This window comes from Pimephales promelas, chromosome 6 (assembly GCF_988280905.1).
Source record: "Pimephales promelas chromosome 6, fPimPro1.hap1.1, whole genome shotgun sequence".
Taxonomy (NCBI): Eukaryota; Metazoa; Chordata; class Actinopteri; order Cypriniformes; family Leuciscidae; genus Pimephales; species Pimephales promelas.
Genome location: NC_142774.1, coordinates 5,391,260 through 5,414,473, shown reverse-complemented (window position 1 = coordinate 5,414,473; position 23,214 = coordinate 5,391,260). Strand labels below are relative to the sequence as shown.

Below are 23,214 nucleotides of genomic sequence, written 5' to 3'. Positions count from 1 at the left end.
AAGTGTTCAATAAGTTTAATAAGAAGATATTTTATTAAGACAGTCCACTTCGCGTATACAGGCAGGAGCCATCTTTGGAAAACAGTCTCGACCAGTCTAACCACGAACGACGTGCCAAGTGAGCTGAACTGTATGAACAACGTTCGTGGTGAGACTGGTCGAAATCTCAGAGAACGGTCGACTAGGTACAATGTGTTATTAGACCCAAGGTTCATTTCATGTCTTTTAATTTTAATAATTTGCTTTTAATAATGTGCAATAATTTTTGTTTATGTTTAATAATTTTTATCCTTCCAAAGTAGACTGCCAAACCTTTAGTGTATTGTCCCGTCTCATCCGTTCACTTAATTTGTGTGCATTCCACATCCTCGGTCACTCTCAAGGATGAAGTCCTAATGTCGTCTTCTGCCATCTTGCCGACTATTGCCCTTGTTAGCGAGCGCCAGTTAGCGAGTTTGGCGGCTTCGAGGCACTGTGCGGCGTTGTTCCTAGCGCTCACAAAACACAGAGTGTTAATGACCCCGTTGCTCATAGCGATGCACTCGATGATGTAGAAAACCACAAGCGAGTTGCGTCCGCGTGTGATCAGCGCCGGGTAGAAATCGCGTAACAAGGTGAAGCTGTAATACGGCGTCCAGCACAACACGTACGCCACCAGAACCGCGATCAGCGCCACGACTGTCCTGCGCCGTCGCCGTAGTCGCTTACGCAGCTGGTCCGTCGGAAATCCCGGGACGCTCTTGAACCAAAGCTCTTTTGAGATCCGCGCGTAGCAGACTGACATGGTGACCACGGGCGCCAAGAACTCCACGATGAAGATGAAGAGGAAGTAGCAGCGGTACATGACCTGCTGGTCCGCAGACCAGATCTGGGCGCAGAAGATCTTATTGTCGTGCCCGAGCGCGCTGTGCGGGTACTCGTGTTCAGTGGCGAAGTAGGCCGACGGCACCGCGATGAGGACTGGGATAATCCAAACCCCAAAAATTAGCCAGTACGCTGTCTGAAACCTCATACGGGGCTTCAGAGGATGAACGATAGCCATGTACCTGTTGAGTACAGAAAACTTTGAGAAAACTGCCCAAATACACATGGTTATTTTTTACAGGGGTGAAACGGGTTTGTATGGAAGCTTGTTTCCGCCACAGAGTAAAACGTTTTCGCAAAACGCATTTGTGACTTTATATCGCGCAATTCTGACTTTATAACAGGCATTTGCGACTTTATATCACGCAATTCTGACTAACACACATTTGAGATTTTAAATCGCGCAATTCTGACTTTGTAACACGCATTTGCGACTTTATATCGTGCAATTCTTTGTAAGACGCATTTGTGACTATATCGCGTAATTCTGACTTTGTAACATGCATTTGTGACTTTATATCTCGCAGTTCTGACTTTGTAACACAATTGCGACTATATCACACAATTCTGACTTTATAACTCTCAATTGAGTGTTATAAAGTCAGAATTGCGACATTGTGAGCAAAAAGTCAGAATTATGAGATAAAAAAAAATTGCATTAACATTTTTTATTTTTATTCTGTGATGGAAACAAGCTTCCATAGTTTTGTGACTCGTGACAGTTTATCTCTCAATGCAAAAAAAAAAAAAACAGTTCTCAATGTTTTAAATTGTTTAGTTTTTTAGTTTTTTTAAAAAAATATCCAAAAAACTGCTAGTAAAGCAATTAAATCTACTTGAAAAGCAACATTGTTTGATAAATACACAATAAAAGTGTATTTTCTGTTACTTTACTCATTTTTTAGTTTATATTTTAAACAAGTTAAAATAATAACTTTGGCAGTAAAGCAAAATTAAAGAGGTCTTAATATCTTCTGCTGTGTGGCTTCTCAAGTAGTTTGTTTGATTTATTTCTAGATATTTCATTGCAAAATAAGACAAAAATAAATCTTTTAACAAGAAAAATCCAAAAGTACAGGGATCATATTTTATATAGAGCTCACATGAGCTCATAGGCTTATATAAATAACTCGGGAGAAATGTACATATTGGAGATTTAAAGTTGCCTAAATTATCCTGTTTTACTGTGTTATATTTTAATTTTATTTTTATTCCTGTGATCAAAGCTAAAATTTCAGTATAATTCCTTAAGTGTCACATGATCCTTAAGAAACATCAAAAAACCTATGTGTCCAAACTTTTGACGGGTATTAGATTTTCCAAAATGGCATTACCATTAAATTCTGAATTTTGGACTGGGTATGGATCTGGAAACTGAGCATTTCAACCGGATCTGGTGTTTGGTGTGTGGGTTTTAAACATCTCAGAGTTGATCTCAGTTTAAGACTTAAACGTGGAAAACGAATCAGGATTATTTATCGGTCTGGGACACAACGGTCTATTAACACACACTGACTCTCTGATCTCTCTGTCTGATCTGATCACTGCTCCCCGTCCTTAATGAGATATCCCATAACCTTTCGACATTCACGCCGAATAGCATCTCTTGTTCTCTAAATCAAAGGTACAGCGCTATTTCTACACATTTATACTCTGTTCGTTTCGATGAACAGCTGATGACTCTTGCTTTGAGACCTGAAATCGGTCCCTCTCTCTGTAATGATTTCAAATGTATTATTGGTACATACAAATTTAATGTGTTAATTCATCTGCATGTAACTTAAAATTGAGGTGTTCCAAAAAATTCTATTCTTCCCATAGGAAACCTTCAGGAGCAGGGTCTCTACTAAAACGTACTCTCGGTTACTGAGATGCATGGGCAGACTAAAGACTTTTATAGTTTATTAAATGTACTATTGATATGTATTATCTGTACTACTTGATGATACTTGCACTTGGATGATTTCATGAATGAGCTGTCAAAGTAGGGAGAATTTAAAGGTATTATAGTCTTACTCATAAATGCTGGGTTGTTTCAACCCAACTTTGGGTCAAACATGGACAAACCCAGCCGTTGGGTTATTTTTCTAAACAAAAATTAACCCAACGCTCGGGTTTCTCCATATTTGACCTAAAATTGGGTTAAAACAACCCAGCATATTTAGAGTGCTATCCGATGTAATGTCTTTTGGCTAAATTCTGCATTATATGGAAAAGACAATCCCACAATGCATTGCAATGCTAAGCTCAGTAAAAACAATCAATCCACAATTACAAATATTATTCGTTCAATACGGAAAGTATTTTTTTTTTGCGTTTTTTCGCGCACAGGCGAAAACGTTGTCAAAAATGATCTCCATTCATATGAATCCGCGAAACGACATCACCGTTTTCACAGATTCGCGTTTTTGTAGTTTACACAGAGATGATAACGTTAACATTTCACATTGAAACCTGTTTTCAAAAGTTTGTGTATTCAGAACCACAAAACGCCGTTGTGTAAATTAACGGCTGAAACGCATTAAACGTTTTCTGTCTTTAGGTGAAACGAGTATCATAAACGGATTCTTAGCAAATATATATTTAGCGTGCTATGTGTTTGGATGCTTATTAAAGTGTCATTTTGCCATGAAACTTACAAGGCTTCATTTCAGTTAGGATGTTGCCTTAGATAGAAAGTAGTTGCCATAGTAGAGACTCGGCTTATTAAGTTTTATTGTAATTTTAAAGTGAATATCTGTCCTGCTATTTACTGAAATTGATCAAAAATAACCGAACTGCAGCACGGACTGACGAACGGGTTAACATTAACATCTCCAGCTTCAGAGACTGTGTCCAGATGCTGATTTCACAACATGCAAGCAAACCTGACAACTTAAGCCTCAGTTTACATGAGTAAATACAGGATGTTCTGCCAGCAGGCCATTCAAATATCGTGTATTCATTGATTTCCATTTTCTCTTTTTCACTCGGCACCTTCCACAAATACGATCGACCTGAAGAGAGAGTATTATCTAACATAAAACTAACTGAACTCGACAGCCGTGTGAGGGCCCTTCCTCGTCCGTAGATTACTCTGTCATCTGGATTTCATTGTTGACGATATGATCCAGGATTGTTTGTTTGATTGGATGGGTTTGTTAGTGGAAGTCTGTCAGTGATAATTTGATCAAATCCACAAATTCCTTTAAAAGAACCAAATTAGCCAGAGGACAGTTATTACCATTAGAAGATCTGGCATCTGTCAAATCATCTCAGATGTATTAAGAGCGGAACAAAGAACTGAATTTTTACTAATTTCTATTAACTTTTTTTTGGTAACGTTATTAGGGAAATGTAAGTTAGAAAGCTGAATAACAGTGATTCATTCAGGCAAAATTGGCGTTCAATATTAATATTGTGTACACTGATATTCAAACGTTTGCGGTCGATAGGATTTTTTAAGTCTCTTATGAAATAAAAATACAATAAAACATTAATATCATGAAATATTAACATAATTTTAAATAGCTGTTTTTTAATTATATAATACTGTTATATGTGAATATATTTGGGCTGTGAAAAAATTTATTGTGATTAATCGCATCCAAAATAAAAGTCTGTGTTTACATAATATATTTGTGTGTGCTGTATATAATTATTTTGTATATATAAATACCTATGCATGCATGTATATATTTAAGAATTATTTGCGCTTAAATTCTGTATATATATATATATATATATATATATATATATATACACATAATGAATATTATATAAATATAAATATTTTATATATGAATAACACATAATTTTCTTCAATATATACATGCATGTGTGTGAATTTATATATACAAAATAATTATATACAGCACACACAAATATATTATGTAAACACAGACTTTTATTTTGGATGCGATTAATCACAATTAATTTTTGTCACATGATCCTTTAGTCACATGATCCTCATGATCCTCATGATTTTAGTCACATGATCCTTCAGAAATCACTCTAATGTGATGATTTGATGCTCAAGAAACATTTATGATTATTACCAATGTTGAAAACAATCGTGTGGTTTCATATTTTTGTGGAAACATTTTTATTTTCAGGATTTATTGATGTGTAGAAAGTTCAACAGAACAACTTTTATTTGTTCATAGAAATCCTTTGTAACATTGTAAATGTCTTTATTTTAACTTTTGATCAATTGAATCAGGAAAAAAACAGTGTTAATTTCTTTACCGTATTTTTCATCCGAAATCACTTCCCTACTGTATAATAGTCAAAAAGAAGTATAGAGAACATACTTTTTCAGCAGTTGTGGAGTAATTACTTATTCAAAATATGCCATTTTGGACGCAGCCTAGGTCTCACAAGCTTGTTGCCTAATCTGACCAATACCAATTTGCCATGATTATTTAATAAACAAATCCCAACTCTTTAAAGGAGTAGTTCACTTTAAAAAAAACATTTGCTGATAATTTACTCACCCCCATGTCATCCAAGATGTCCATGTCTATCATTCTTCAGTGGAAAAGAAATTAAAGTTTTTGATGAAAACATTCCAGGATTTTCTCCATATAATGGATTTCAATGGGGTCCAAAAGACAGTTTCAGTGCAAACTGCAAACTGTTCAAAGGGCATCAAAATGAACAAATCTTTTTTCGTGTCATTTGGTTGATTCAACGAACGAAATGAACGAATTGACTCAGAAAAAGATCCGTTCATTTTGATGAACGAGTTCGAACAGGAGAGTCACGAACGCGCATCACAGAACAGAGCAAGGCGAGCATTTGTGCTTATTATAAAACGTAAAAAAAAAAATTTTCTTAAATGAGCAATCGTTTCGCTTGATAAGACCCTTATTCACCATCTGGAATCGTTTAAAGCCCTTTGAACAGTTTGTAGTTTGCACTGAGCTGTCTTTTGGACCTTGAACTGTTTGGACCCCATTGAAGTCCATTATATGGAGAAAAATCCTGGAATGTTTATCAAAAACCTTAATTTCTTTTTGACTGAAGAAAGAATAACATGGACATCTTGGATGAGATGGGGGTGAGTAAATTATCAGCAAAAGTTTTTTTTAAAGTGAACTACTTCTTTAAGTGTTGTGTTAAAGAAACTCCCACTCATGCAGCACGAGCTCAGAGAGACACACTCACCTGTCCACCGCGATGGCTAGCAGAGCATTAGTGGACACGTAGAGAGACACCGTCCTGAGGTAGTTAATGGAGACGCAAAGCACAATCCCGTGATCCCATGACAGCTGTTTGATCACGTAATAATCCACCAGAAACGGGCAGCACACCGTCGCCACCAGGAAGTCTGATACCGCCAAGTTGGCGATGAGTAAATTAGTGAGATTCCTGAGTTTTTTGTAACGCGCCAATGAGGCAATAAAGATGCAATTCCCAACGCCGCAGACCAGCATGATGGAGACCAAGACCACCGCGATGACGATGGTGGCCATGAAGAACGCGCGTCCCTGAGTCGTGTCCGGGATCTCGTCCACTGGGACCTCGTAGTCCAGAGGGATGTCGTAATTCGGGGTCATGAGGTCATGAGGGCTTCCTGACGGGCGGATGAGGGTCCATGTGCTGGTGGAGGTGCTTCTGTTGTCTCCTCCCATCTTCTCTTTTTACTGGTCTGTTAAAGAACCAGGGTCTTCCATACTCTTTCTGTAATGCACAATCTGTTGTCAGCTGCAAAATTAAGGAAATTAGCTTCCAACACATACTTTTAAACGACATTCATCACAGTTTGGGCGTTTTCGTAGCGATGCCACACTCCTAAAAACCATCTGCTTCTTAACGGCATCTGAAGAACCTCCAGCTCCATGGATCTTATCCATAGCACAAAATGTTCTTTATAATCTTCAGATTGTTAAAATGTTATTCAGGCACACACACATTTTATTGTGTTTCACAACACATTTCACAAGTTATTTTGTGCATATAGTATATTTTTATCATTTTTCATGCCTTAAAATGTCTTGAATGTAACACGCTTGTCTCATTTAGTATACGTGGTTTTATGAATATGGAAATGAGCCCCGCCTCCACTCACTCACTCCAGCTCAGAGATCCACTCGTTGACGATCACACGTTGACCTGATTGGTTACAAGGTAGTGTGTGACGTCAGAAACGCCAGCGATTTCAAACCATGTTTTTGAGACCGTCTTCAGTACTCAGCAATGCTGTCGACTTAGGAATTTGCACATGGTTTGTCTTAAAACGTATTAAATTAAAAGCTTGATTTTCACCACGAGATTCACTGAGGAACCAAAAATGTTTATTTTATGGCATCATTTAAAAGAACCCTTTATTTTTATTAAATAGTTCACTGATCTTTGGTAACAAGAGGTAAAAACGATATAAATACTGTTCATCTTCTCAAACAAACCGCTCGTTTCGTGTCTTAGGCCATCAATGTGTACTTACATTTACGAGTCATTAAATCATGTTTAATTTGGACTTCTCTGTGCATGTTCTTTGAGGTGGTGACCATAGACCTCCATTATATGACTGACAGACAAGAACGGTTTGACCTAAAAATATCAAAATTGAAAATACTGTGGAAACAAAGACAACTACATCTTGGATGCCCTTGAGGTAAGATAAAACATATCTATAATTAATTTCAAAGTGAACTATCCCTTTAAGAATGATTTTTGTTTCCCCAAAGAAACTTAAAGTGGTCAGTTCTTCAAAAACAAAAAAAAAAACCTTTTAACAATCTGAAGACCCACTATATACTGTAGAACCTTTTGTGGAAAGGAAATGTTCTGTGGATGTTAACGGTTCTCTGTGGAAACATTGATGCAAAAAAAGAACCTTTACTATAAGAGCTGTACCATTTTGGTGTTTTATGGAATAAATAATATGGGGTCTGACTGACATGAGGGTGAATAAAATATTAACTTTGGGGAGAAGAGTGCTTTTAATGGAAGAAAATATAGCTATTCACAACTCACTCTCCGTGAAAATGTGCTTGTTATCTGGCTGTTACAGATTTTTATTTTTCAGAGTGCGCACAGATGGCCACATTAGGGATGGGTTTATGATAATGCTCAGATTTAGAAGCATGTTTAATTGATACTCTTTTTATTTTAAAACGGAATGTAATTCACTAGACATTTTGTGTACTAATGGGGTGTTTTCAGTTGTCTCTCCTGTTACTTTTGTAATTTGGTGGTAACCTAACCAATATGAGTGACATAAACTAGAAATTAATAGTGCTTTTAGTTCTACGTAATCAAACAGTTTACCAAAATATTAATAAATGCATGACTGGACTAAAAAGGTTGCTTTAATCTCCACAACACAGATTTAAATTATTTTTTGTTGCATGTATACTTAAAATGCATTTACAATAACTTTGTGGAACAGCCAAAATGTGACTCCCTATTTAGGAATGGCACTACAATGAGATTATATTTAAGTTGATCAGTCATGGGCAAAACAAGCACTGATAAAGTGAAATCATAAACGTTTGCATTGTTGACTGCAATCAGCAAACACACGTATAATAAAATATTCACAATAAATCGTTCACAATTAATAAATAATACACAGGCTTCAATCTGAGATGTAAATATATTGTGCTCTTAAAAGTATTTTTTTGAGAGCTATTCACTGGTTCGTGGTTCACCGGTCAACAAGAGCTTCAGAATTAATTGGTTCAAACTTCTAAGATACATTCTTTGCATTATATACGCCATTGCACAGTCAAAACTATTTTTTAAGTATTAGTATTATTATTTAAACACTTAATAATATTTATTATTTAGTATTTATATTTATATATAAAAAAGGAAAAAAGCGCAGATCAGCAGGAAAACTCCCAGAACGATTTAACTTTCCCTTCAGAAATGAAAATGTCCTACCTTCACGGTATTAATCCCACAGTATTAATCTCGTCTTGATCTCGAAGTGAGGACATCTGCACATCTTCTTCAGATGAGTGTCCTCTGGTTTCTGCTGTGTGCTCCCAGTGCTGATGTTGATGTAGTGATGAATGAAGCTGCTCCTCTTCCCTCTAGCGGCTGTGTGTGTGTGTGCAGCCATGGTTACATGATCGCGTAGTTCATCAAGAAATAAATAAACTTTTACAAACGTATCTTAATAAATAAAACTAAAACTGAACCTGTTTATATGTTTATAAATTATAAAATGCTTATAAAACAGAAAGTGTCGACAGTAAATTCTGACCAGACGAAGTACGAAATCGTTAAAAATGCCAATAAACGCGTCAACTTGCAGGTCCAGTCGCCAAAGTTAGTTAATTGCTTCATGGCAAACGTTGCAGTGAACTGCCTGGCGGAATATTTGTTTATTTCGATTATTATTAGCATTAGCTTCCTAAAATGTTTTGGGTTTTGTTTTAAAATGTATTTTACGACATAAAATACACAATACTACCCCACTCGTGATTTTTTTAAGCTGTTTACTGTTGTGTCTTGAAAACGGCGGTTGCTAACCATTGCTAACAGAGGCTGTGAGGAGATAAACGTCATCACGCAGAAAAAGGTAAATTCAGTCCACGTTTACAGCCTCGTGCTTAATTTTTGTACTCTTATAAACTATTCTAACTAAAATGTTCTGGAAAAAAATGTTTAGACAACTGAAAGAGTTGTCTGAAGCTTAGTGATAGTGACGTTGAAATTGTGGGGGACCGCGCTGTTCCTTTAGCTTTTTACTTCTGGCGACTGGATTTAGGCTTCAAAATTTCATAAAAGTTGATTCCATCTGTGATCATTTGTTGATGGACAACACGTATAGGCCTATTATAAACTTTTATTGATCACAGAGCTTGTTTTTAGCAATAATGTAAAAGTCTATGGGAAAGTCCTATTGTTTTTTATTGAACACCAATAAAAACAAAACAATGGCATTGATAAATACAAACAAACAAGTATTTCTTATTGGGTTTTGTCCAGGGAATCAGCATGATGGTGATGTCACAGCAGGCACTATACTCCATTAATGAATGGGTCAAAGTGTTGACAAAAAAGCAATTTCTTGAAAATGGCTCAAGACTCAGCTGCTCGGGTTGAGATATAGGCAGGTCATCCGAGCTTGGTCCTTGAAAGTGATTTGGTGCCTCTTTGGGATGATGGCACCACAAGGCGCCATTCACTTGCAGAATTCAAGCTTCTTGAGGGCACATAGGTCTGATGTTGTGAGTTTAGGTATAAAGGTGCAAACACCAGTGCTTTGAATTTGATCCAGTTGGCAAGCAGTGCAAGTTTATGAGGAGAGGAGTGACACACTCTTCGGCTCATTAAACGCCACTATTGCTGCAGCATTCTGGATCAGCTGCAAAGAGTTGACAGTATTCATTATTTATAGTCTTGGTAAATATCTTTTTATGAGTTTTTATTTAAAGGCCCTTCAGGGGCAATAAATGCGAATTTATAGAGATGTTGTAGTTTAAGTGCTCTTTTCCATAATTCTATTCCAGATTTTTTATTAATCATAAATAAATCAGGATGACTTGACTTGGTCTCGTTCAGTTCGTTGGAACGTGTGATTGGGAACATGATATTCAGTCTGGTCATCATAATACATTTTTTTTCTGTTCTCATTTAATCATTTGATATTGTTCTGTTTATTTCACTTAAAAACCAAAAAAAATACTTTTTGTCATTTTTTTTCCATAAAAATTAAGCATATATTACTATAAAGGCTTCTTTAGCCACTGAATTAAAATTAAATATGGTAATTGTGACTTTATCTCACAATTCTGACTTTTTTTCTCACAATTGCGAATTTACATCTAGCAATTCGGACTTTTTTCTCAGTTAGAATTGCGAGATATAAACTCGCAATTTCAAGAGAAGTCAAAATTGCGAGAAAAAAGTCAAAATTGCGAAAGATAAACTCGCAATTGCGAGAAAAGTCAAAATTGCGAAAGATAAACTCGCAATTGCAAGAAGAAGTGAAAATTGCTACATGACATGTATATGTGCAATTGTGAGGGAAAAAAGCGATCTCTTAATTTTTTTTTATAATATTATTTTTTTCCCCCCTTTAATTTAGGCTTGAAATGACCTAGACGCATTTTCGTGGGATTCACGAGAGGAGCTCCAGCAGGACAAGCATCTGGACCTGCAGAAGAAAGTGAAACGGGTATCGTGTTAAAGATTTACTCACATGTAGCGCACAGATTCTATCAAAGAGCATCATGCTGTCTTCCACACACAATCATTCACTCCTGACAGAATAATTCCTGAACATCCGCTAAATTTACAGCTCTGACCCTGAAATGAGAGGAAGAAAATCACTCACAGAGTGTCCTGGTAAAAGTGACCCATAAGAGCAGCACTGAAGCTACCAGCAGATGTAAATCAAACAGAGAACTTGCAGAGATTTATGAGCGACATAGCAGAACAGAATAAGAATGTTCCTGTCATAAAGCTCAGAACAGGAAGTGAAGAAGCAGTGAGGCTTTAATGTGGACGATTAATCGTTAAAAATTGTGTTTCAATTAAAAAACCCATGCCATCTTTTCCCTAAATGATTTACCTAAAAGTGAAAATTCTCACCCTGTGAAAGTAACTGTGCACTTCAAATAACGATTGTATCAATTACGTTGTTACGCCAGTAGGTGGCGACAAGTGACTCTTAAAAATGTATTGGTCATTGAATCGTTCGTTCAAGAGATTCGTTGCGAAAATGCTGATTCGTCCAATAATGAAACAAATCTTTATGACTGAGTCATTGAATCATTCACACTGTTTGTTTATTATTTTTTAAACAATTAATTCAAATGAAATACACATTTTTTAATAGATTGCAACGATTAACATTTTGTCTGAACCTCCAGTAAATCACGTTATTTTGTTGTCTCTTCAGAATCGTGATTCTCAGTTTATCCAGAGTCATGCAGCTCTAGTGAAAAGCTGTGTACCTCCATTACAATTGCATCAGAGACCCGGTGAACTCGTTTCATAGCAGCAGCAGACGCCCCGAACACGCTGTCTGAGTGTCCAGCACGCTTGAGTTACTTCACAGATTGTGTGCGGCTACCTGATGTGATGTCTGACCCCAGATCAGAGAGGCATGAACAGAGATGATTAGGCTGTCATGATGACGAGACATCAGCTCGTTTAGAGAGTAAACGAGGATGGCGGTATAGCTGAAATGATTCTCAGTTAGATCACTGTCATTATAAAAGGACTTGCTCAGAACTATTTCACAAATACAACTTTGGCTTTTCTGATAAAATGTTAAATCATTTGAAACCTTTAATTTGTATAGACAGGGCGTTTCAATGTTGCTAAGGTGTTCTGGTTGGTTGCTAGGGCATTTGTATGTTGCTAGGCAGTTTCAATTGGGTTCTGGGTGGTTGCTGGGCCATAACAGTCTTTTACAATGGTATTTTCTTACTTTGCTAAAGTATTCTGGCTGGTTACTATAGCACTGATATGTGGTTGCTAGGTTGTTCTGGTTGGTTGCTAGGGCATTTGTAATTCTGGGTGTTGCTTGCCAGTTTCAAGGGTGTTCTGGCTGGTTGCTAGACCGTTAAAGTATTTTACTAGGGTGTTTTGTGGTTACTAAGGTAGGCTGTTTTAATGGTGTTCTGGGTTGTTGCTATGCCATTACTGACTGTTACTAGGTTGATTTTAGTTTGGTACGGTGTTCTGGATGGTTGCTAGGCAGTGTCAATGGGGTTCTGGGTGGTTGATAGACCATTACAGTTTGTTACTAGGTTGTTCTTAGTTTGTCACGGTGTTCTGGGTGGTTGCTATGACATTGCTATTATGTTGCTAGGCCGTTCTGGTTGGTTGCTAGGCCATTATAGTCTGTTACTTGTGCGGTTTTAGGGTGCCCTGGGTGGTTGTTGAAGTGGCATTGCTATATGTTTGTTCTGGTTGGTTGCTAGGGTATTCTTATTTTTTTGTTGCTATGCAGTTTTATGGGTGTTCTGGGCAGCTGTTACTAGTCTATTAGTCTGTTATAGCATTCACTGGGTGGTTGTGAAAGGTTTGCAATGGTGTCCTATGGTTTAGGTGGTATATTGAAAGACTGGTCTGGTTATTGGCTGTTCAGTGGTGTTTCAAGTGGTTGCTAGGCTGTTTTGAGGGTATTCTGGGTGGTTGCTATGACATTGAATTCAATTATGGATTCAGCTTTTTTCAGCTAGGCTCAAAACTAGGGTAGAAAGAAAATAGCCTATTACTTATTAATTTTGATGTTTTTGAATGTAAAAACCAAGCGAATGTCATAAGCTGACCTCAGACAACAATATAATACAATTTAAAAAGGCAGTTTTTGACCCCTTTAAACTTTTCTCTGCCGTTTCGATCCTTTTAGAAGCCTATGGAGGAGTGATCCAGCTCTCAGATTTAATCAAAAATATCATAATTTGTGTTTCGAAGATCGAAATTCTTACGGGGTTGAAACAACATGAGGGAGAATAATAATTACGGACAGTTTTCATTTTTGGCTGAACTATCCCATTAAGTATATGCTCCAAAATATTTAAGATTTACGACATTTCCTTTTTAGGTCTATGCTCAAAAAGTGAAAAATCGATAATAACTACGAATATAATTTAGTTCCATAAAATCCACTTATCAAACTAAAATATTGTAAATTCACTTCATTGAATTAATAAAAAAGGTCATTTATGACTGCCACGTGTCCAGCACTAGAGGTGTAATGGCGTATTATTTATGAGTGAGCTGTTTAGTGCAAGCACTTCATTAAGCTCGGTTTTTACTGCTTGGCCTCAATATTTCTATACTTCAGATTTAGTCGGTTTCATATTTGTCTTTGCTTTCATTGGCTGTTGTCTTTGCTTTCATTGGCTGTTGAAACCATGAGTTAATATTCCTGATGGAGAGCAAAAGTTCAGCTTACGGTTTGAGCTTCCGAATTAAATTTATCTGTTGGAAGAAAAAAAAATCTCTAGGGAAATATATTTTCTTTCCATTCAACCCACTTTTAAAAGAGCTTTAATGCAGTTTTTGTGCCGTTTTATGAAATTGTGCTTCAGGGACGGCTCCTTATGTGTTAGGACTAATTTGAATTTTTTCTATCAATTATTATGCAAACTTCTCATCATGACATTTGAAAAGCAGCATGTTTGGAAATGTCAGTGACCTCTGTGGTCATATTATAAATATACACACGACTAGATTATTCTAGTGTGAACACTGCTGCTTGGTGATAGTTTCCTTACAATAAAATGCACGTCTATTGTAATTAAAATAACAAAACAGATCTTGAAACTACAAAAAACATTCAGGTTGAAGAGTTGATAAACGCAGAACAGTGCATGTCATTTTTACATCAATGTTGTATTATAAGTGCTGATGTTATCGATGCACCGGTCATCTTGAGTCCAAATTATAAAAATTATAGTTAAATATACCATATAGTTTAAAGGAACAGCACGTCTGAAAATGGGTTGTTATATGCTAGTTAGTACACACTAAATAACACCTTTTTTTTTTTTTTTTTAGTGAACTGTGCCTTTAAGATCAAGCAGAAAACAAAAATGTCATTAATAATTTGGGAGGGCAAGTCAAGATTTATTTTACAGGCTAATTTTATTAGTCTAAAATACAAAATAAAATTCTGTCCTGGAATATCATAACGTTCCTCAGTGACCAAATAATTTCCACAAACACATTTTTTTGAAACAATCACTGAACAAAAGTCTTCAAAAGATTAGAAAAAAAACAAACACAAATCCGAACCGAGGATCCACTGATAAAGCCTCAGACACAGTCCAGTACAATCTGCATTTCCCGTGAAACGAGCGTGAGCCGGGTCACTTTTTAGAGTAAGTGATCTTCATGGCACACGTCGCTGTGATTCTGAATCCCTGTAGCGCGTCTTTCGCGACTCCGGCTTGAGTCTCGCTCTCGAACTCCACAAACGCAATGTCATGCTTTCCAGGGACCAGACGCACTTCTTTAAACCCAGGAAACCTAAAAACATGGAGCCGATGAGTAAACAATCAGAAAATCTCACCGGAAGAGCTATTTTCAGCTTGACAATACATTTGTGATATCAGCTGTTTTCACACACTAAAAATTTCATATTAAAATTTCTTATATATTTTCAATACCACTTTGTTTTCCCTCTACTCTATACTAGATTTGAAAGGAACGTACTGGTTGAATAACATGGAGAGCATCATCTCGTTGGTTTCTTCTGGGAGATTATTCAGGAACAGAATATAATTCGGTGGGTTGTCAGGGACCTAAAACAACACAAAATCATTTTTCGGATTTTTAGGTACATTACACCATGTTTTATTAAAAAAAACAATCACAAAATAAGTGTGTAACTGTGTGCCATACCTGGACTGTGGCCGGTGGAGGAGGTTGGTTGTTTACGGATCCCTGCGGGAAAAATGCAGAGGCAAAATTTGCTCAGTTGATCTAGTTTTTCTAATGCTTTTCACTAGGGCTGGGTAATAAATATCGATTTCTCGATATTAATCGATTCTCATCTTTACGAACCGATATCAATTCTTAAATGTCAAGAATCGATTAGTCATCCTGTTTCATTTGAATGAATGGAACATTGTATCGCGGCTGCGCGTATAAAAAAACTAAACAAAACAAAAAACGCAATAATCTTTGTCCTTTGTTACTATTGATATGAAACAAAGTCTCAATTTTCAAATTACGTCCATTTTCTTTAGAAATTAAAAAACATTAATAGCATTTTGGCGCTGTGGCGTGAGATCGCTCTGGCGCAGCTCAAGAGAAGCAGCAGCGCTGATCTCTCTTACGGGTTAATAATACCAGTTACAGCGCGAAATAAACATGAATGAGCATCTGAAAGCGTGTTAAAACAAGAGAGTACAACTTATCGAAATCCGTATCATGTCACATTGATTCGCTCAATCAGCGTTTGAACCGTGGAAAGACGTCAGTTAAACAGCTAAACAATGTCATGTATCGTCATATTTACCTCAGAAAACACACTTAAACTCCTTAGTCAGCTAGAAAAAATAACTCTAGAGAGGATCATTTTGCTAAATATATACACCATATTGCATATGCATTATAATCTTAATGTTTTTCAATATTTAATGCATATTTGAATAAATAAGTTTTTATGCATATTTGAATAAAACAAGTTTTTATGACAGCCACCATTTAAATGTTTAGATTTCATATAATCTTCTTATTATAAAAAGAAATAAGTGTAATTTAAGTGTTTGTATAGCTACAAAACAGTTAATTATTACCTTCATATCAGGCTAATGAAGCCTAGTAGGCTACAACTAGACTCCTATAGTTTACAGCATTAGTTAAGAGATTTAATTTCCTTGAGAAAATTAGCCATTTATGGCAACTGATGTCCAAAAATCAATATTGAATCGAAATCGAATTGCAAGCTTGTGAATCGAAACGAATTGTGAAATTTGTGTCAATAGCCAGCCCTACTTTTCACACTAATGAAGCCAGTGTCTTTCTGAGTACATGATGCATTTCAACTCACCGTTGGTTTCTTGTTGAGATTGGCCGCCTGTTCCAGGGCTTTCTTTTTCTTCTCTTTCTTCTTTTCTTTATCTCCATACGTGCCTCTCATCTTAGAGACCAGGTCCGAGTCAGTTTTTGCATACTGGATTCGCTACAAGTACATGCAAAGGTTGACAAATGTGAATTGACACATAAAACGTGGACAAAAGAGACGGATTAAAACATCAGGAGTAAACAGGAATGTCTCCCTCGTCTACTTAAGATGCGTTTGGTCGATCGGATCACAATACCAGGTGTACACAGGGCCTATGTGAGGAAATTGTTGCAGTTTTTACTTTGTAGATGAACTTCTCCTTGAGCGATGAAGATTTAATTACAACATAAAAGCTAAGGAGGTTATGGTGAATTCAATGGACCAATTCCCTCTTTATTTTCTGAAATGTTAGATTGATACGCAACCATCAGAGTACTGAAATGAGGCGTGTGTCACTGACCATGGGTTTGTTGTAGAAAGGGAATCCCTGCAGTTGTCTGAGAGCATTGGTGGCTGCAGAAAGCTCTTTAAAGATCACAAACGCCTGACCCCTCATCTTCGCAGTCTTCAGAGCAACAATGTCCATAATCTGGCCAAACTGCGAGAATAAGGCGTACAACGATCTCTTCAGCTCTGGAGAAAACACAAGTTTCACAGAACTGCAGATTAGGAGGATCACAGCAAACATGTCAAACTGTCCCCCTCAAACCACGAGATTTATCATTTTACCTTCTTTCTTGATCTTATCGTTAACATTGTTGATGTAGATCGTGTGATTCGGTCGTATGTCCATGATTTATAATTTCACTGCAACACACAGAAAGAGGTTGAATTCAATTAGCACTAAAGGAGAGCAACCGTTAACGTCCACAAAAACAAAACACACGTATTACCTTGTATTTAGCGTGTTTATAACAGTGCTTATTTGATTAATTATAAAAACGTGATTTATTTAACACTAATATAACAATAAAGCTGAATGAATCGCCTCAAACTTACCACACTGCTGAATTCAGACGGAAACTGCCGCTACGCTTCTTCTTGTCCTCCTTTATTGTTGTGAAACAGTTCCGGGTTGTTGCGCCTCCTTTTGTCGCGGAGTGATACAACATCCGCGGTAAACCCAAACATAAAATTTAGCATTTCTAAAAAAGTTGCATCTTTTCAAAAAAAATAAATAAATAAAATGCCCACGGTTTCATAGACAAGGCTTAAATTACTCTAGTCCAAGACTAAAATGCATGTGCGCCATTGTTTTGTCTCAAGATGCACACCAGTCTTGTTTTATCTATGAAAGCTACTTAAATTTCCTAATTAAAGGAGTAGTTCGCTTTTAAAAAAAATTTTTTGCTGATAATTCACTCAACCCCATGTCATCCAAGATGTCCATGTCTTTCTTTCTTCAGTCGAAAAGAAATTAAGGTTTTAAGGATTTTTCTCCATATAATGGACTTCAATGGGGTCCAAATGAGAGTTTCAGTGCAGGCTTTAAACGACACCAGACGATGAATAGGGTCTTATCTAGGACCCTTCGAGTCATGACTGGAAAAAGATTTGTTCATTTTGATGAACGAGTTCGAACAGAGCAAGGCGAGCATTTGTGCTTATAAAACTTAAAACATTTTTATTTATTTCTTAAATGAGCGATCGTTTCGCTAGATAAGACCCTTATTCATCGTCTGGTGTCGTTTAAAGCCCTTTGAAGCTGCACTGAAACTGTCTTATGGACCTTGAACCGTTTGGTTCCCATTGAAGTCCATTATATGGAGAAAAATCCTGGAATGTTTTCGTCAAAAACCTTAATTTCTTTTCGACTGAAGAAAGAATGACATGGACATCTTGGATGACATGGGGGTGAGTAAATTATCAGCAAAAGTTTTTTTTTAAAAGTGAACTACTCCTTTAAAGTTTAAACTAAGGCCCAATCCTGGCTTAATCTAAACCCTGTCTGTGAAACGAGGCCGTAGTCTCATAGCTTAGACTCCCAAGTTTAAAACGTTTAACAACCATTTATGTTTGGCTAACGGCTACCCTAACCGATACTTCAAGACAAATGTTTTGAGTGGTTGCTGAATTAATTTTTTATTAATAAATAATCACTAATATAAGACTCTGAATATTCATGGAATTTTGTACCACCACCTAAAAAGGCAAGCTGAGACACATTCAAAAAGATTCACATTTATTTTACATCCAGTAAAAGACCAATAAACACCATAAACACACACATGACATTATAATACATTTTGAGATGTGTAGGCCTATTTTGACACGTTGACTGCTGCTCTCGCTGTGTGTTCAGAGGGTGTCGATGCTCTGTAGTTTGCGCTCAGTGAAGAAGCGGTGTGTGTCTCGTGTGTGTGTGAGCTCGGACGGTTTGCTGCGGCTGAAATAGGACAGCATGGAGGTGTTATTTTGACGCGCAGCTGCCTTTTCTCCATCTTCCTCATCATCATCCCTACACACAAACACATTTAATGTTGCACTCAAAGTACATAACATATGCAAAGAGAAATATTTTTTTGTATGATGCTCAATTTTGTAAATAACATTAGTGCGGCTGGGCTGAAACTGAAAAGACAGCGCCCCCTGCTGTCAGACTCACCAGTGAACAGCAACAGCTTTACTGTCCAGGAGCGTCTGCGCTGTGCTCCAGCTGAACCTCACGAACTGAGGATAACCAAACACTGGGTCCAGATACTTCAGCAACCAGCTCTTAGTTTTAGGATCTTAACACATACATTTATATTGAGCCAAGTATGCACTACCTTTCAAAAGTTTAGGGTTAGTTAAAAAAAGTAAGAAATCAATATTTTTTTTAATTATGATTTCAACAGGATGCAATGCATTCACTGTAAATAAAATGTGAAATTTACAAAGATACTAAAGATATCGGTTTCAAATAAATGCGGTTCTTTTGAACTTTCTATTCATTAAAGAATCCTGAAAAAAATATGAAGCAGCACAACTGTTTTCAACATTAATGATAATCAGAAATGTTTCTTGAGCATCAAATCATCATATTAGAAATATTTCTGAAAGTAATGAGGCTAAAAATTCAGCTTTGATCACAGAAATAAATTACATTTGACAATACATTCATATAGAAAACAGTTATTTTAAAATGCAATAATATTTCACAATATTACTTGAACAGTAATAGAACAGTAATATTGTGAAATACTGTATTTTTGTATACTGTATTTTTGATCATATAAATGCAGCCCCGATGAGAAGAGACTTCTTTCAAAAAAGCAGAAAAGTCATTTTTCTAAACATCGCCTGATTAATAGATGATGGGCTCAACAGTTATCGGTCTACCACTAATTGAAACATTAATTTTATCTGCAAATGGAAGGAATCAGACGATATCTACTGACCATTAGGATACCCAGAGCCATAATCTGCATCCACTTCGCCTAAATCTTCTGCAAACTTCCAGGACTTGACCGCATGGTCTCTGGCCACCTATAAAAAGTAAACAAATACTGTACAAAAGATGCAACCAGGTGTGTAAATCTTTCATTATTAGCAAACCTGTTGAGGGTTTGCGATCACCTTGGCACAGATGCTGGCGGCACTGACGATGGGGAAGAGCGAGTCGGCTTTGGGGCGCACCGTGACCTCCACCCCGGGGAAGCGCTGCGACAGCTTGTCCTGATACTTCTCTGCAGGACCCACCGTATCCACAAACACCTGAGAGGGATGAAAGACATGTCGGGATGGCATCATCACCATTTCTGCTGTCTGTCACACAGGCGTTGGTTTGCTCCAAGTACCTCTTTGAGCTGCACCCCGCAGTCCAGCGCGTACTGCACCAGGCCAATAGCGGCATCATGTGACAGAGCATTCAGATTGTATTTCGCTCTGAAAACAAAAGGACGACAGGTTAAAATTATTCTTCTGACTAGAATTACCTGCTTTAAAGGCCGTAAATGTAAGTACACATTGATGGCCTAAGACACGAAACGAGCGGTTTGTGTGAGAAAACAACAGTATTTATATCGTATATCTTATAATCACAGCCATGTCCAAGAGCGCTTTGTGGCTGTGGTTACAAGAGGTAAAAACGATATAAATACTGTTAGTTTTCTCACACAAACCGCTCGTTTCGTGTCTTAGGCCATCAATGTGTACTTACCTTTACGAGTGTGGTGAGGTGGTGACCATAGACCTCCATTATATGACTGACAGACAAGAACGGTTTGACCTAAAAATATCAAAATTGAAACTACTGCGGAAACAAAGACACCTACATCTCGGATGCCCTTGAGGTAAGCTAAAACATACCAAAAATTAATTTCAAAGTGAACTATACCTTTAAGGTTATGAATAAGCTGGTGTGTTCCAAAACAATGACAAAATTGTCATTCACTTCCGCTAAAATGGATCACAGATTTTTATGAAATCACTTCAGCTTCTCATTACATCTTCTGTCCAATCTAGAATCTAAAGCTCCGCCCCCTATGCTATAAAAAACCCCTGACCAAGAGATGATCGCTCAAACACTCGAGTTTTATTACGTTTTCCAACTGTACGTTGGTTTAGATTGAAATGGCCAGAATTTATTCACACCTCTACTATTGAATCCAACGTATCAACAACTTGCAGTCTGAGGTAGACTGAACGCTATTGGCTATTTGAGAAGGAGGAGGAGCATCATTCAAAGCTGCGGCACATCAGTGGGCCTTTAATGTCAGAGTCCGAAATTTTCACACATTAAAAAATACATACGACCTCATGTTGTGTCAATCACATTTAGACACTGCCTCCGAAACTTTCGTCCGTCATAAAAAAGAAATTCGAATTAGGATCAATTTTCTGCATTTTTCGCAATCGTAGCGAGCGGTTGAGAGCTGTTCTGACAATTCAGAGCCAGCGAATGACGAATATGAAAAAAGGCAAACAATTTCGGCCTCTGTGTGCATTGCAATGGAGGACGTTTACTTCATGTGTGCATGTACCTCTGCAGCATGCTGGTGGAGATGGTGTTGGGCGAGAGGATCTGAAGGGCCCAGCCTACAAAACCTTTGGCCTCGTCGATCTTCAGAAACAGCTTTTCTCTCTCTGCCTCCGACAGCGTCTTTGAGTCTAAACACACAACAAAAATACTCTAGCTATCCAAACTTATTGTCAAGATTTGCTCTGTAAACGTCAGGCGAATGACTCGAACCAACCGGCCACTTTCAGATTCTTCAGGTCTTCTTTTCTGGATACAGGGCAGAAGCATATCCCATACACCATGGGTCCTGAAATACAATACATCAAATGTAAACTATTTCAATTTTTTTTTTTTTTTAAAGAGACCTTCTCCAAAGATGACGACGGCACTCACCCAGGACGGGTCCCCTGCCCGCCTCATCGATGCCCAGGCAACAGTCCTCCGTCTTACACACGTCTGGGATGGAGGAAGACAAGCGACAGCTCACAGAGTTATCCGCCTCAAAATCACCCAGATCCATGTCTGATCGTTCCCTGGATAAAATAATAAAACAGAAGAATATATCAAAGTTTATTGTTGAATAATAGGCATTAATTTTAAGCTTTGATTTAAATAGATGAATATAAATAATACAAATATAAGTATTACAGCTAATAATGAATAAATAAAATACAAACAATAAAAAAGAACGATAAGAAGAACATTAAAATAACCTTCAAGCTAATAAACAACTAACTTTAAAGCCTATTTTTTTTTTACCATAAATAATCAAGTTATTTCTAAGTATATACAAACACCTTCTTAAATACCAACACAAGTATTATTAATATTTTTCCCATATAAGATACTGTATAACAGAAATGACACGTTCCTCTCGCACTGATCACTGAAATCGATCAATATTACGAGACGGGCATAGAAATTCATGATATAGAAAACTGTATAACGTTAGTTCAAAGTAACGGCACAAAAATAAGTGTAGAGAACATGTTTATTAACTCTTATCAAATAATTAATTGGGTTTATCAAATACATAATAACACTACACTATGTGCTTAATCACAATGCGAGAGAGATGATGCATAAACAAACTTGCACTAACCTGTGTGCTTGTGTGAGAGTGCAGCGCGACTCACCCGGAAATACAGAATTGGCGCGAGTCTGACGGCTTGACCTTTGACCGACAATATTTGGTGGACAAAATGTACTTATTACTTAATTAAACAAATACTACACACACGGAAACGTATTCAAAAATACATATAATTTTTTAAGAGTGTGCGCCAAACGTGTTTAAAAAGTGTGCCTCCACATCTCTCAATCGCAGTGCTTTGTGGGAAATGAAGTTCAGAGAACGTTTGGTAATATTTTTTTCCAGATTTCCAGTGTTTTATATTCAAGTCAGTGCAGAAATTTATAACACAAAAACAAAAACCACGAGCGATAAATTATAAACCTGGGTTAATAGTGATCATAATTAAGTATAACGTCTTGAAGTCAGTATTTTCTTTAGTCTATGGGCAAAACATATGTTTTTTGTGCTTGTTGTTCTCATGCTGTGGATGTAGAATATGGCTAAAGTAATGAATATATTTGGAATATAGGCTACCTTTCAATTTCTAATCTAAATAATACACACAACAATAAATATAGCCTACTCTTTAGATTGCCTGAACGAACTTAAGAACTTAAAGCTAAATAAAAACAAATCTGAGTTTATAATTTTTGGCCCGAAGGACAACAGTGTATTTGATTTTGATCTTTCTCACCCCATATAAAAACAAAGTGTGCCAGAAATCTGTGCTTCATTTTCGACTCCAGTTTAAAGTTTGACAAACAGATGTTCAGCTGTTGTCAGCATGCTTTTCTCAAGTTTTATCAAGCAGTAGTTTGGAAACAGCTATTCATGCATTTGTTATATCTATTGATTACTGTA

General features: G+C 36.9%; 3 protein-coding genes and 1 long non-coding RNA gene across 5 annotated transcripts; 1 reads left to right on the top strand and 3 right to left on the bottom strand.

Annotated features, from left to right (window-relative positions):
* Positions 1 to 221: 221 nt before the first annotated feature.
* Positions 222 to 8,863, bottom strand: prokr1a (prokineticin receptor 1a). The gene is made up of 3 exons (XM_039686499.2): positions 8,737 to 8,863; positions 6,013 to 6,528; positions 222 to 1,046 (listed from the first exon to the last, which is right to left on the bottom strand). Exons 2-3 carry the CDS (start codon positions 6,477 to 6,479, stop codon positions 341 to 343), a joined length of 1,173 nt encoding a protein of 390 aa, XP_039542433.2. The 5' UTR covers positions 6,480 to 6,528; positions 8,737 to 8,863; the 3' UTR covers positions 222 to 340.
* Positions 8,864 to 9,152: 289 nt separating this feature from the next.
* LOC148978482 (uncharacterized) lies at positions 9,153 to 21,747 on the top strand. Its single transcript, XR_016168799.1, has 3 exons — positions 9,153 to 9,379; positions 10,892 to 10,981; positions 21,640 to 21,747. It is a non-coding gene; the product is annotated as an uncharacterized LOC148978482 (long non-coding RNA).
* snrpb2 (small nuclear ribonucleoprotein polypeptide B2) lies at positions 14,391 to 17,444 on the bottom strand. The gene is made up of 7 exons (XM_039686474.2): positions 17,336 to 17,444; positions 17,066 to 17,143; positions 16,797 to 16,969; positions 16,322 to 16,453; positions 15,169 to 15,210; positions 14,980 to 15,068; positions 14,391 to 14,793 (listed from the first exon to the last, which is right to left on the bottom strand). The coding sequence occupies exons 2-7, from the start codon at positions 17,127 to 17,129 to the stop codon at positions 14,634 to 14,636; spliced, it is 660 nt and encodes a 219-aa protein (XP_039542408.1). The 5' UTR covers positions 17,130 to 17,143; positions 17,336 to 17,444; the 3' UTR covers positions 14,391 to 14,633.
* On the bottom strand, positions 18,502 to 22,476 carry rnaseh2a (ribonuclease H2, subunit A). Of its 2 annotated transcripts, none has more exons than XM_039686456.2 (9): positions 22,381 to 22,476; positions 21,672 to 21,811; positions 21,514 to 21,585; positions 21,301 to 21,427; positions 20,116 to 20,203; positions 19,895 to 20,032; positions 19,717 to 19,804; positions 18,942 to 19,065; positions 18,502 to 18,794 (listed from the first exon to the last, which is right to left on the bottom strand). In XM_039686456.2, the coding sequence occupies exons 2-9, from the start codon at positions 21,796 to 21,798 to the stop codon at positions 18,635 to 18,637; spliced, it is 924 nt and encodes a 307-aa protein (XP_039542390.2). In that variant the 5' UTR covers positions 21,799 to 21,811; positions 22,381 to 22,476; the 3' UTR covers positions 18,502 to 18,634. The 2 variants fall into 2 exon arrangements, with proteins under 2 accessions (XP_039542390.2, XP_039542398.2); XM_039686464.2 differs by having other exon boundaries at positions 21,672 to 21,800; positions 22,381 to 22,443.
* Positions 22,477 to 23,214: the final 738 nt, after the last annotated feature.